A 13,407-nucleotide genomic window follows, 5' to 3' on the forward strand; every position below is an offset into this window, starting at 1 on the left:
TCATTGATGTAATTATGAATTATAAATTATGAATTGTACCAGCAAATTCTACAGGAAAATGTCATGTTATTTCTCTGTACGAACTGAAGGCCTTGTGAACTGAAACTCAAGGGAAAGTGGGTCATACAGCAAGACTATGACCCAAAGTCTACAAGTCAGTCATTCAACCAGTGAATGGTTGAAACAGGACAAAGTTAGCGTTTTGAAATGGCCAAATCAAAGTCCTGACCTTAATTCTACAGAAATGTTGTGAAAGGACCTAAAATGTGCAATTCGTGAGAGGAAGTCCACCAATATCCCTGAACTGAAGCTGTTTTGTATGCTGGAATGGACTAAAATTCTTCCAAGTTGATGTGCAAAACTGATCAACAATAATAGGAAAAGTTTAATTGCAATTATAGCTGCTGAATGAAGGCATGCCAGTTAGTAAAAATAAAGGTTTACCTAATTTTATCATATACAAATATATAATTTTGGATCATTTTACTCAATAAATATATGAACACATGTTTTTAACTTACTAAATAGGGTTCTTTATATATATAAAAAAAATTTTGTGTGTGTGTGTGTTGTAAGCCACCCCGAGTCTTCAGAGAGGGGCGGCATATAAATCCAATTAAATGAATAAATTAAAAAAATATGTGTTATATAGTTCTAGGATCTCATGTTAGATAATATTATAGAGAAATGTTGAAAATTTTAAAAGGGTGCATAATCTTTCAAGCACCACTGTAACTATATCCCTGTGAAGATAGATTGAACAAAGAAAGAGGGACCAAATTCACCAAGTGAACGTTTGTCACTGAGATCAGAATCAAACCTAAGTCCTTGATATCAGTTCAAAACCTTAGGTCTTTCCAGGTTTTTCACCCCACATATTCAGAATTCTGACAAATTCAGTCACTGTCTGCTTCATAAGTACTAATTCCTTAAGATAGAGAGATTCCTCCATCTTATATATACTGATACCAGTCTGTCATTCAGAGGCATCATCATTTGCTATTTTATATTATGTAAAATCTTTTTCCCAAGACCACTCTATTGCTTAATATAATTCAAGTTCACGTCTAATAGTCAGTCTGATGAGAACTATTTGTCTAAACCCCACAAAATATGAGTGTGAAAAATTAGGGCTCAAAGAATCTTCATGAATCAAACACTATTATTTTGTGCACTTGTAGAAACCTTCATTGTTTTCAGATTCTTATGTGACTACATCATGGAAAAATTCCAAGTAGAAGCTATGTAATCTGAAAGCAAAATATTAAGCATGGTAGTTACCAGAAAAGTAATCACAATGAATTGTTATCAAGAACTATAGAAGTTTGTCCACCTGCTTCCTTCAGATATTGGCAGAACTATGAAACTACAAACATACTGTAATTTTAAAAAAGGTTTAGAAGAGTCTTATAATAGTATCTCTGCCTTAAATTCTACAAAATAATGTTTTCTAGGTACTGCACATGATAGCATATGCTATACAAAACTAACAAATAATTTCAAATTTTTACCAATGTAATGTTAAAGTTGTTTTTTAATTTAGCAATAGCACTTTAAGACTTATATACTTTAAGTGGTTTAAAGTGTCAGCATCTTGCCCCCAACAATTTGGGTTCTCATTTTATCGACTTCAGAAGGATAAAAGGTTAAGTCAACCTTGAGCCAATGAGATTCGAATTGCTGGACTGTTGGCACCAGGAGTCAACAGAAGTAGCCTGCAGTACTGCATCCTAATCACTGTGCTATAACAACTCAAAATTCAGATTAAATGATAGAATTAAGTACTTCCTACCCTGCCACTACAATTCCAATGAATTCAAACATTACTTTTCTTACACACATTTCTTAAAAGGCATAAAAATATATACTCTTGCTTTTCCAGTACCATTGTAACCGAGAAATATCAAAAATTCAAAACATGATGAAATAGCTGAATCAAGATTAGCTTACATAGACCAGAAAGCTAAATGCTTTAAAACTATCTGACCTAAAAAAAGAAGTCAAATCTTTGACAACTTAAATACATGGAAGAATCAATAGTCAGTCTGTCTGTCTGTCTTTGAACGAACTCAGAATGGTGGAGGGTGAGAGGGAGGGAGGGGAGGGGAGGGAGGGAGGGCGGGAGGGAAGGAAGGAAGGAAGGAAGGAAGGAAGGAAGGAAGGAAGGAAGGAAGGAAGGAAGGAAGGAAGGAAGGAAGGAAGGAAGGAAGGAAGGTTTTATTTTTTCATTAAATTTGTTTACCACCCATTTCGCTGCAATATAATTCTGGATGTCTTATAACATTAAAATGAAACTATATATGTATGTATGCATGCAAGTATTATAAATGTATGTATATACATAGGTATGGGCCTCATAGAAAGCAAGCATATTATATATTTTAGAATACTGATATTATATGTATGAGATATGTGTTCCTTTAAAAACATTCAGTGCTCATGTAGAAAATTAGTGATGGAAAATAAAATAAATCAGTGAAAAGCACAGATTCATGAGATAATTTTCTGTAGCCATAGCCACAAGAAGGTAAAATGAATAGTGCCCTCTTCTTCAAGCAATTATTTCCAAGAATGGTCCTTACCACGATCATTTCTGAAGGTTCCAACACAATGCATTCACAACCTCGTTTTCCTCCAGATTGCTTGCCAAAGCTATGAAAAAAAATGAGAAAGTGTGAATTCCACATTACTGTATATAATAAGTAGGCAGCACAGAAACAAAGATTAGTAATAGTAAGGCATTGTACAAAACAAAAGGGCATTTTGCATTATATTCCATATCACTATTTTAAGGAGCAACAAAACTTTTTAATATATCACCTATGTTTTATACAATTCATTAAGACATCAATTTAGAAAAGCATCCAGTACGCTACGCAAAATGGAGCTACAGTATATACTATAAAAGTTACCAAAAAATGAAAGCAAAATAAAGAGATAATCGTATTAATGACAAGTAGTTGATGTATCTTTAAGGCATTGAGCTAAAAACTGGGAGACTCTTACATACAAAGCCAGCTAGTGACCTTGCAAAAGTTTATTTATTTATTTATTAGATTTGTATGCCGCCCCTCTCCGTAGACTCAGGGCGTCTTAGCCCAAGAAAGAAAACAATGACAAACCACTTGCAAAATCTTGCTAAGACTGCAAGGACTTATCCAGAGAGTCATAAAAAGTAATATTAAAATGTAGCAGAAAAGCCAACAGAAAATCTCACTATGTCGTATAGTTGCATCCCGGGCATGATACCATGGTCTTTCTAGACTGAAGGATGCCAATACAAGTTGCATTAGATGACTATAATATTAGTTTGAGATAAAGATATAGAAATCATGCCTTGTAGAATAGAATGTATAATGAGGTGAGAGGGAAATAAAGCAAATACGAAATAGCAAATTAAGTTCTCTTCTTTTCCCCATAATCTCTGGGTACATTCCTAGTAAAACCACTTCAGCAGTTTGAAGAACCTTTGGGAAAATTTTAGCGGAGGGATGTGATACAAGGTAAAGGAAGACTCCAGTTGGATGAGCAGATGCCAAGTGCAAAGGATCAGGAGCATATGTTAAGTTCTAGTTGAGATTTATTGCTCAAGCCTCTAAGTCTAGCCTTCAGCACCAAACTGGCGCTGGTCCCTAGGCTCTGCCTCTTCTTCTACAGCAGAATTTCAATGATAAAGCATGGGATTTAAATGACAGCATCATAAGAAGATAAAGGTTTCTTTAATTCCGGGAGAGGGAGAAGGACTTGCTGGTGCAGATTGATATAATACATATTTTGGGGCAAAAATGAATTCTATTGACAGCTCAGGTTACATTATTTATTTCATCAAGGAAAAATAATGCTAAGGAACAACGTGAAATATGAAAAAGTCTAAAGACAAATTATTATGCATACATCACACACTGACAGAAAATATTTTACCATTTATTGTAATAACCTGATAAGTATAATTGTAAGAATAGTAAAGTAATAAGGGATTCTAGCTTTTAATAGTAAGTAATAAAGGATTCTAGCTTTTAGAGTAAAAATCATCTTGTATTATAATATTTAAATATTGTTCATTATTTTCGAACTTCTAAGAAAAAAGGTGGAATCTACCATTTATTCAATAGGCCCATTAAAATCCAAAAAAGGTAGAGGGGGTTGCCAAAATGACTATTAGAGGTATTAATATACAGTATTTAAGAAATGGGTTTGATGAAACTAATCCAATTTTTTTTTAGAAAATTCTTTATAATAATGTGTATAAAACAAGAAATAACATAACCAGAAAGGATAAGTTTCCATTTTTATCAGATATCATATGCAGTAGAATATATAGCTTTAAATTTATTAACTGTCTTGAACTTGCACATGCTACTAAATTACTCGCTTCATAGTGAAACGCAGGAAATTATTATTGTGTTAAAATAAATTATTTAGGTTGGGCATACAAATGCTAAAAAATTACAAAGGCAAGAACTACATTGTATGGGTGTTGAAGCTACTATTCTGCTCAATATTAATGTTAACACATTATTTGAAAATAATTTTGGAGCCATTAAAACCTAAAATAAATTAAACAAGTTCCTCTATGTCCTATTTATTGAATCTTTCATATATATGATGCTGTAAAATAGTAAAACTTTTTATTTAAATTAGACTTGGCACAACGTTCACTTAAATACAGCTATCCATACGAAATGAACTATTTTGACATATCATTAACCACCTTACACTTTATAGCAGTGGTTCTCAAAGTGGGCGGTATTGCCCACTGGGAGGCAGTGGGATTACTTGGGGGGGGGGGCATTAAGAGGTAAGGGGGTGGCAAGGGATGCCAAGAGGCCATGTGGAAGATACGAAAGCATGCTGGGGCGTCGAGGAAGGGAGGTAACAGCCTATTCTCTTCCATGCAGCCCTGCCATGCTTGGCGGCCCTCCACACAGCCTGGGTGGCAGTGGAAGGGCAAGTGGATGTCCCAGGACTGCTGTGCATGTGCCCGCCCCATTACTGCAAAGACAAAGCCCTCCCCTTGTAGGGTGATCCAAAAAGGGGAGAGGGACCGCTCAGCATGCCCATCCGCCGGCTCTCCAGGCAGTGCAACTTTATCCCTGCCCCAAGGCCCCCACCAGCCAGGAGACTGCGCACCAGGACAGCACATGACAGGGAACACGGTGCTGCTGGGTCAGGGCACAGTTACTATTGCCTAGCCACTCTCACCTTCCCAGCTTCGGCTGTGAGAACTTTGTGTGCTGGAAAGTGTTGGGGTGTTCACCTACAGAACTCCTCAGGGGTCTGCCAGCCTCTGGGCTGGTGGGGGCCTTGGAGGGGCAGGGAGAAAGAGGTGCTCCCTGGAGAGCTGGTAGATGGACATGCCGGGCAGTCTCCGAGCCTTGCAAGGAAAGTAAGCTGAGCACTGGCCAGAGCACTTTCTTCCTTCTCCTGCCACCGAAAAGAGAGGGAGGGAGGGAGGGAGGGAGGGAGGGAGGGAGGGAGGGAGGGAGGGAGGAAGGAAGGAAGGAAGGAAGGAAGGAAGGAAGGAAGGAAGGAAGGAAGGAAGGAAGGAAGGAAGGAAGGAAGGAAGGAAGGAAGGAAGATTTATGACTACAATTAAGCCCAAAAATTTGGTTGCTAAGCAAGAGCGTTGTTAAGTGAGTTTCACATTTTACAATTTGGCCATGCTCACTCAGTCACCTGACCAAGCCACCCCCACCTGAAGGGGGTAAGTGTCGGGGGCACTGAGGATGAGTTCATAGCACCAAGGGGGTGATAGACTGAAAAGGGTTGGGAACCACTGGTTTATAGAAAAGGGTTTTTAACAAGTCATGTAATACTTATTTACTGAATGACATTGGGAGTGTGACAGAAGAATTAGCCTGTAGAATCTGCTTTCAATCAATCAAGATTAGTGCATTTACTATAGTTCCAGATCACTCAAGAGTTTTTGCATATAAGGAAATTTAAAATATAACACAAACAGTAATGGCATCCATATATTAATTGCACTAAATTAAAAACAAAGTATTATTCCACTAATAAGAAATGCTAAAAAATAGGCTTGTATAAAACATTCAAAAAGGTACCTTTGCTTTTAAAGAAAAAAGCTCACTGGAATGAGCAAAATGTTTCCCCTCAAACCAGCCACATCCTCTGAAAGGCTTGGTGTGCTGTTTTGAAGGCTTCCCACAGCTGTCTGCACATGTGCATGCATGTCCAGCTGCTGTGCTTCACTGCAGTTGCAGCAGAAATATGATTTATGTATCCATACTTGCATTGTGTCCAAAAAACATGTGAAGAAAAACTACAAAAGATGCTGCACCATGTCTTCCAGGAGACTGTTACCTTAACACTTTGAGGACATGTCCCTGCTTGTGCCAGCATGCTTTGCAAAGGACTAGTATGCATTCTATTGCTTTGGAGAACACACATTAACTCCCATATTTAATTCTCATCACCTTCCAAGTATTATAAGAAAATAATAAATAGCTGCATGAACCAAGATCTACTTCAGCATCAAGATATTTCCAGAAAATGGTATTAGCAATATTATTTTGCTTAAATGTTAAAAGAAAAAAAAATGAGCTCAGTTTTCTGATCAAAGAAATTACAATTAGAAGGGGCATTGTTCTTACCTGACACCCTCCTTCTCTGTGAGTTGCAGGAGAGTCCAAGGATGGGATTCACAATGTCCTTTCTGCCCAGAGACTGAGGCATCAAAGTTGTAGCCATGCCCCGTTGCCTTGATAATGGCCTACCTATAAACATCTCCTCATCCCATTAGTTGCACTTGGACTCCAGACCTCACAGCCTCCAGGGCGGGTTTGGAATCTCCTGCAACTCACAGAGAAGGAGCAAGTCAAGTAAGATCATTGCCCTTTCTCCAGTGTGGCTGCTGGAGTGTCCAAGAATGGGATCTACCAAAGCCGATCATTCTAAGGGCGGGGAGCCATTGAGACCGGTGTCCCTACGGTGGAACACACCTTTTGTAAGACCCTTCTCCTGAAGGATGCGAGGGGGCCCTGCAAATATCTTTGATGAGAGCTTGCAATCACCAAGCTACCATCATGGCTGCACTCCTATTGAGTGGGCTGTTTTACCTACTCGGGTAGTGGCAGGGGCTTGGATTCATAGGCCTTAGCTATGCACTGTCTCAGTCATCTGCCTATTGTTGAAGGAGTCACTCTAGTGTCAATCAATGACTGCTGAAAGGATACAAAGTGTGATTCTGTTTTCCTGGTCTCAGCCGTTCTTTGGATGTAAATCTGGAGAACTGTCTGCACATCTAAAGTATTGCCATACTCTCTCCAGAGCATGAGAAGGCTCTGAGCCCAGTGAAACCAGGAATAACTTTCAATATAAAGGACCACCCTGTTCAAATGGAAAATGCAGAGGTTTTCTCTAATGGATCAAGCCATTAACTCCAAAATGCATCTGGCCAATGTGATGGCCATCAGAAATACGACCTTAAGGTTCAAAAAACAGTAGTTGTTCTTAGCAGCTGGAAAAGTTCCGAGGTAAGCACCTGCAATACCATAGGCAAATCTGAGGTGGGATACCTGTGGACCACAGGCAGGTATAAGTTAGCTGCACCTCTAATAAACCTTTGAATCATTGGATGATGAGTGAGAACCCCATTCCCCAACTGTCGGCAACATGGAGAGGAACATCAAATGCCTGCAGATGGTGTTGTGCGAATGCCCTCTATCCAAATTGTCCTGACGGAAGTTCAGGTCCTGTGGCACAGATGCCAAGATGGGATCAATGGATCTCTTAGAACACCAAGCAGTGAAAACCGTCCAAGGAGCGTCATAAATGTGATTAGTAGACGGCGGTCTGGAAGCCTGGATAGTTTGTATGACCTTGGAGAAGTAATTGTCCTCTCTCAGGAGGTTTCATCATAGCCAAGACACCAGAAAGTCTGCATACCACGGACATCTGAGCCAATGGTGAGCAATCAACAATATCTCTCCTCCACCACCACCAAACTCTTTGGAACAACGAACAGAACTAAATAAAATCCTTGTCTCTTTTGGTCCCTTGGGACCAGCTTGATAGTCTGAATGTCCAGCAGGTGCTAGACAGCTGCCTCTATGAGGCCCTGTTTTACGATGTTCTTGAACAAGGCATCGTACAAAATGATTCAGGGATTTGGAAAGAAATTCTAGGGTGAGACCCAATCTCACCATATTGAGTACCAAATTGTCTGTTATGGTGATCTGCCATTAATCCACAAAGAGAACTAACTGACCACCAACAGGAGAGGAGATCTGACAGTCATTTGGTTCTATGGAAAAGAGGACTTCCTGCTCCACAAAAAGGGCTGCCTGGTCTGAAAAGGTTGCCAGGTCTGTCCAACTGGCGATCAGATTGTTGTGGAAAGAACCTTTATTGTTCAGTGATATCCATTTCAGAAGGCTAAAATGAATGCCTGTAGTAGTAGGGTGAAGGCTTGTGATCCACTTTCCTGAGCATAACTGGCATAATCTTCCTCCAATCTTTATTCTCTATGAGTATTGGTTCTAACGCCTCCCCAAACAGTGTGCCCCCTTTGAAGGGGAGAGAGGCTAGCTTCCATTTAGACCCGGCATCCATCTGCCAATTGCAGAGGCATAACAATCTCCTTGAAATGACTGAGGAGATGCATACTTAGCAGTATTTAATGAGGCGTCTGCTGAAAACTGGGTGGCAGCCACCAATTTGTATATATCTTGTTGAAAGGGAAGCTCCTGTGGTGGCATCCTTGCTTACAACTGGCTAAGCCAGAGCAAGGAGGTGGAGTTGAAAAAGAAGTAACCCTGGCAGCCTTTACCGCCCCGGCTGCTGCTTGGTACATCTTGCGTAAAACTAGTTCTGTATTCTTGTCCTTGGCCCTCAAGTTGTCAGCTAAGTCACCGGCCACAGTGGAGGTGAATGAGGGAAGGTCTGCCACTGGTCTGGCTACTGTTGGCAGCTGAAGAAGCTCCATCGGGTCAGGACCCTTATTGTAAAAACTCTTGTCATTCCCGCTTGGGGAGGGGAACACTCCAGGGAGTCTCTGGTGGCACTGACTATGCTCCCAGTTTGGTAGTAGATCTTGCCTTCTGTAACAGAGGTTTGAAGAGGGCTGGAGGGAAGAGGCCAGTAAAAACTGGGGGATCTGGCACTAGATCCCCATCCTCAGAGAGATCTATCTCCCTCTGCCCTTCTTCTCCCCAGATTGATTCCTGACTCTCTAAGGAAGGACTGTGGGATCGAGGTCCCTGATAAGTTGACCTGTCAGCAGAAGGCAAGGGAAGCTGGGGGAAATAGGGTGGAATCTCCAGTGCCAGGTTGTAGGTTTGTTGCAATCCTGCAACAATACCCTGAGAAATGATGAGCCTCATGTCCTCAGGGATCTCGGGCCCCTGACTGTCCCATAGGCATGTCCCCACCAAAGTGGGTGTGAAAGTAGCTAATGGCTACTTTCTGGTGCCTAATGGCTGCCAGGGTGTTGCCATGAAGGAAAAAAGATCTAGGCTTTCTTCTCTGTTGTCAAGTTGCGAGCAGATAGGAGAAGATAGCTCCCCTGCTTCCTCTAGTGGCCATGCCAGCAGAACTGCCTCTTCAGGCTGAATCAATGACTCTGGCTGTAAAGCGTGCAAATTGCTTGGAGCTGTCAAAAGGAAACTGGCTGTTGACCCCACATTTTAGCAGCCCTTGAGAGTAGTTATTCTAGGGCTCTCAGACATCTGTTAGCATCATTTTTCTCAGCGCTAGTATACCATGAAGAATGGATCACCTTGGTCTTTAGTTAGTTGGCTGTTTTTTGCAAGCTGACTTGAGTTTGGCTGAGCCTTTGTTGCTAGGCTCCTGCGGCACAGGGGAGCGATTTTCAGCTCCGCTCTTTTCGCCTAGCATGCACTCCGCCATTTTGACAGGTTTGGAATCAGACAGCCTCAGTGGAGTGTGCCTTGGAACAAGGACAGTGGCTCAAATAAATGGTCAGCCTTCGTGCTGTCGATGGCAGGAGGGTGGTGGCAACTGTGCCGGGGAACTTTAAATTGTAAATTATTAGATTTGTTATGAATTGTTTTATTATGTTGTGAGCCGCCCCAAGTCTATGGAAAGGGGCGGCATACAAATCAAATCAAATCAATAAATAACTAAATAAATAAATAAATAAATAAATAAATAAATAAATAAATAAATAAATAAATAAATAAATAAATAAACAAACAAACAAACAAACTGGGCTAGCCAGCACACTCACAGACGGCAGTCAATGCAGCTAGCCAGTGCTGAATGGTGTTTTTGAGAGAGAGAGAGAGGCGAAACGCAATTAACCGAATCCCATGGTTAAGCGGCTGCACCAGGCGGACTGGAGTAGCCAACACAGTCCTCACGAGTCCCAGCTAAGGGAATTATAGGTTAGTGGCATTGCCAGGGCTGGATTAGCCAGTGCAACCTGTAGTCACGGAGCCGAAGCTCCAGCTTGGGAACGCAAGGTGGAAGCTGGTTCAGAACCAATATTACACTCAAATAAAACCTGTTAGATGCAATAGAAACCAAGAATGGAAACTTTAACGTCCGATCTGTCAATTTTTGTATCTCTCTTGGGCTAGACTGAGTCAAAAACTGGAGCCAGTTTTTGAATATACCAGCATTTTGAGATTCTGTGGATAATCCAAGTAATAAATTATGCTGTTTTAAAATATGCTGATAAAATTGATAAAACAAGGAAAGCTTAAGAAGTTAAAAGACAAAACTGAGAACAAGGCAAATAAGAACATGACTGCTAATATCTAAGACAAGTAAGATACAAAGAGCGGATGGCCTGCCAAGAAGCACTGGACCAGATCCAAGGTCAAGCTAGCAGAAAAATAACCTTCTAAATTTTGCTTATCTGAAACAAATTTTGGCAGAAATAATAAGGGCATTCTTATTTTAGATGGATTCTATTACTGAACAATGCTATCCCCAAGAGTTTTAGATGAAGATAATTTGGGGAGGGGTGAATTTACAGTATAAGTCCATTACTACCTCATGCTAGAGTCAATTTTGCAAACGCCATGGACATCATAGAAGAGAAACAATGCTGAGTCTTTCATTTCTGGGAGACATTTCTGATTATTATTATTATTATTATTATTATCATCATTATTATTATTATTTTCCTTTACAATAGAAGAGAGCACATGCTACATACTTTAAGGCATGCTTATCTTTTTTGTAAATAATTATTGTCAGGATTGTTATAACAATGCTGTCATTTTTGGTATCTGGCTTCTACAAATATTTTTAAATAAATATTTTTTAATTACTTGCGATTATATTTGGCAGGCATTCTATTTTAGGATTGTACTCAATTCCTTTGAATACATTCCTTTTGATATGCTATAAAGTAAGTTTCTGGGCCATGTGATAAAGAGAAACTAAGATATGTTAGCTTAAAAATAAACTTGCACACAAAGAGGGGCAAACCCTCTTGACGATTAATCTTATGAAGAATATGTAAACAAGAAACCAAGAATTGGTTAACCACTTATACTAACACATAATGTGATATACTTGATTTTGACTTAGCATATCCAAAAATCCAAAAAACATGATTAAGCAAACCATGATTTAACACAATTTGTGAACCGGGAAAGTAACAAAATATCACTCCCAATGATCTGATTACACTAGCAAATAGTAGCAACTTTTTACAAAGTGAGATAAGAACTTACTTTACCTTAATGAGAATAATTCTATAATTACTATAAATTGTATTTAAGTTACTATTTTAAAAGAGTACAGTGTTCCCTCGATTTTCGCGGGTTCAAACTTCGCGAATAGCCTATACCACAGTTTTTCAAAAAATATTAATTAAAAAATACTTTGCTGGATTTTTTTCTATACCATGGATTTTCCCTCCCAATGACATCACCAAGCTTTCGTCTGCCATTGTTGATTGGCTGAAATCTAGGCCAATCGGTGTTATCGCACAAAAAAGAATTATTGTTAAAAAAAAATTATGTTTATAAATATCAGGATCACTGTCTTATTTAATGGTGAATACCAGTAATAATTGTGAGTAAATGGTTGTTAAGTGAATGGGAAATGGTAATTTAGGGGTTTAAAGTGTTAAGGGAAGGCTTGTGATACTGCCCATAGCCAAAAATGGTGTATTTACTTCCGCATCTCTACTTCGCGGAAATTCGACTTTCGCGGGCGGTCTCGGAACACATCCCCCGTGAAAATTGAGGGAACACTGTATTAATAAGCTTAATCATTTTAGTTCTACTGACTTAGCTCAAAAGTATTATCTGTTTCTATAATCTTTTCATAGTTTTCATTTTAAAACACCACAGGAAAAAATATCAATTTAAATCAAATGATTTTCTTCCTTTTTAAAAACTGAAATATAAACATACATATCAATCACATTGTTTCATTTGGAGGCGAAGCAATATTATGCAAATCTCCATTTTCATGTTGTTTTTTGTAAGATAGGAAATAAATAGACTCCATTACTAATCTGAACCAAGACATAATACTAAATTTAGGTATAGTTTGCTGATATCTCATAAGCCCAATCAAAGGTCAGTTTTACCCAGTACACCTAGATGATATTCTAGGTGTTTTACTCTAATCTAGAGACTACTTTGCAAGCAACATACTTTCCCCCAAATACCATCAATTCAGCATTACATTTACACGAATGTTTTATTCTATATTATAGTCCTATCCTGGTCTATCACTGTGACTATTGATTTTATAATTCATTCTTTTCAACTAAATATTGTCTATGACATTCCCTAGAATTTTAAAAAATAGATTTAAATGAACAAACTTATTTTCTCACCATAAATTATATGTATTTAGTTGGGTTATCAAGGTTACTTATTTTTTCTTGTTAACACTGATTTCTTACATACCTGCAGGGTGGCAAAAACATAGAATCCTTCATAAGCACAGATCCAGAAAGAAGAATATACCAGCATCTTGCAATAGTATCAGAGCTAAAGAAGAAGAAAAAGCAAATATACATAAAGTGGTTCCTCTATCAAGAAGCTCTTCAAGAATGTTTTCCTATTGACTATGTTATCTGTCCAAATGTACGTGTGCAGAAGAAAGGCTCTTGAATCCTGAATCAGCGATAAAACTTGTGAAACACATGAGTTCTGTTCTAGATCTTGAGTGTCAATTATTTACTTACTTACTTACTTACTTACTTACTTACTTACTTACTTACTTACTTACTTACTTACTTACTTACTTGGATTTCTAGGAAGCCCTTCTCCAAGGACTCAGGGTGGTTTACATACAGAGTTTTAAAAACCCAAGTATAAACCTAAGACTAAAACCCAAATAATTTAAAACCATTCAACCTAATTCATTCCAACCACAATCATACTGTCAGCCAGAGCAGAATATCAATGCTCAATGGCTCCAGGCGTGCTGGCAAAGGTGCGTTTTTGAAAG

General features: G+C 38.9%; 1 protein-coding gene across 4 annotated transcripts in view; it reads right to left on the minus strand.

The window, feature by feature from the left end:
• The window catches only part of RAPGEF6 (Rap guanine nucleotide exchange factor 6), a 180,495-nt gene that overhangs the window by 124,167 nt on the left and 42,921 nt on the right, over window positions 1-13,407 (minus strand). For all 4 annotated transcript variants that reach the window (XM_070739274.1, XM_070739273.1, XM_070739276.1 and 1 more), the window contains exons 4-5: window positions 12,861-12,944; window positions 2,583-2,652 (exon numbers count right to left, since the gene is read on the minus strand). In XM_070739274.1, the coding sequence (XP_070595375.1) occupies window positions 2,583-2,652; window positions 12,861-12,944 (154 nt within the window). The remainder of the gene's footprint in view (window positions 1-2,582; window positions 2,653-12,860; window positions 12,945-13,407) is intronic.

This window comes from Erythrolamprus reginae, chromosome 2, assembly GCF_031021105.1.
Source record: "Erythrolamprus reginae isolate rEryReg1 chromosome 2, rEryReg1.hap1, whole genome shotgun sequence".
Taxonomy (NCBI): domain Eukaryota; kingdom Metazoa; phylum Chordata; class Lepidosauria; order Squamata; family Dipsadidae; genus Erythrolamprus; species Erythrolamprus reginae.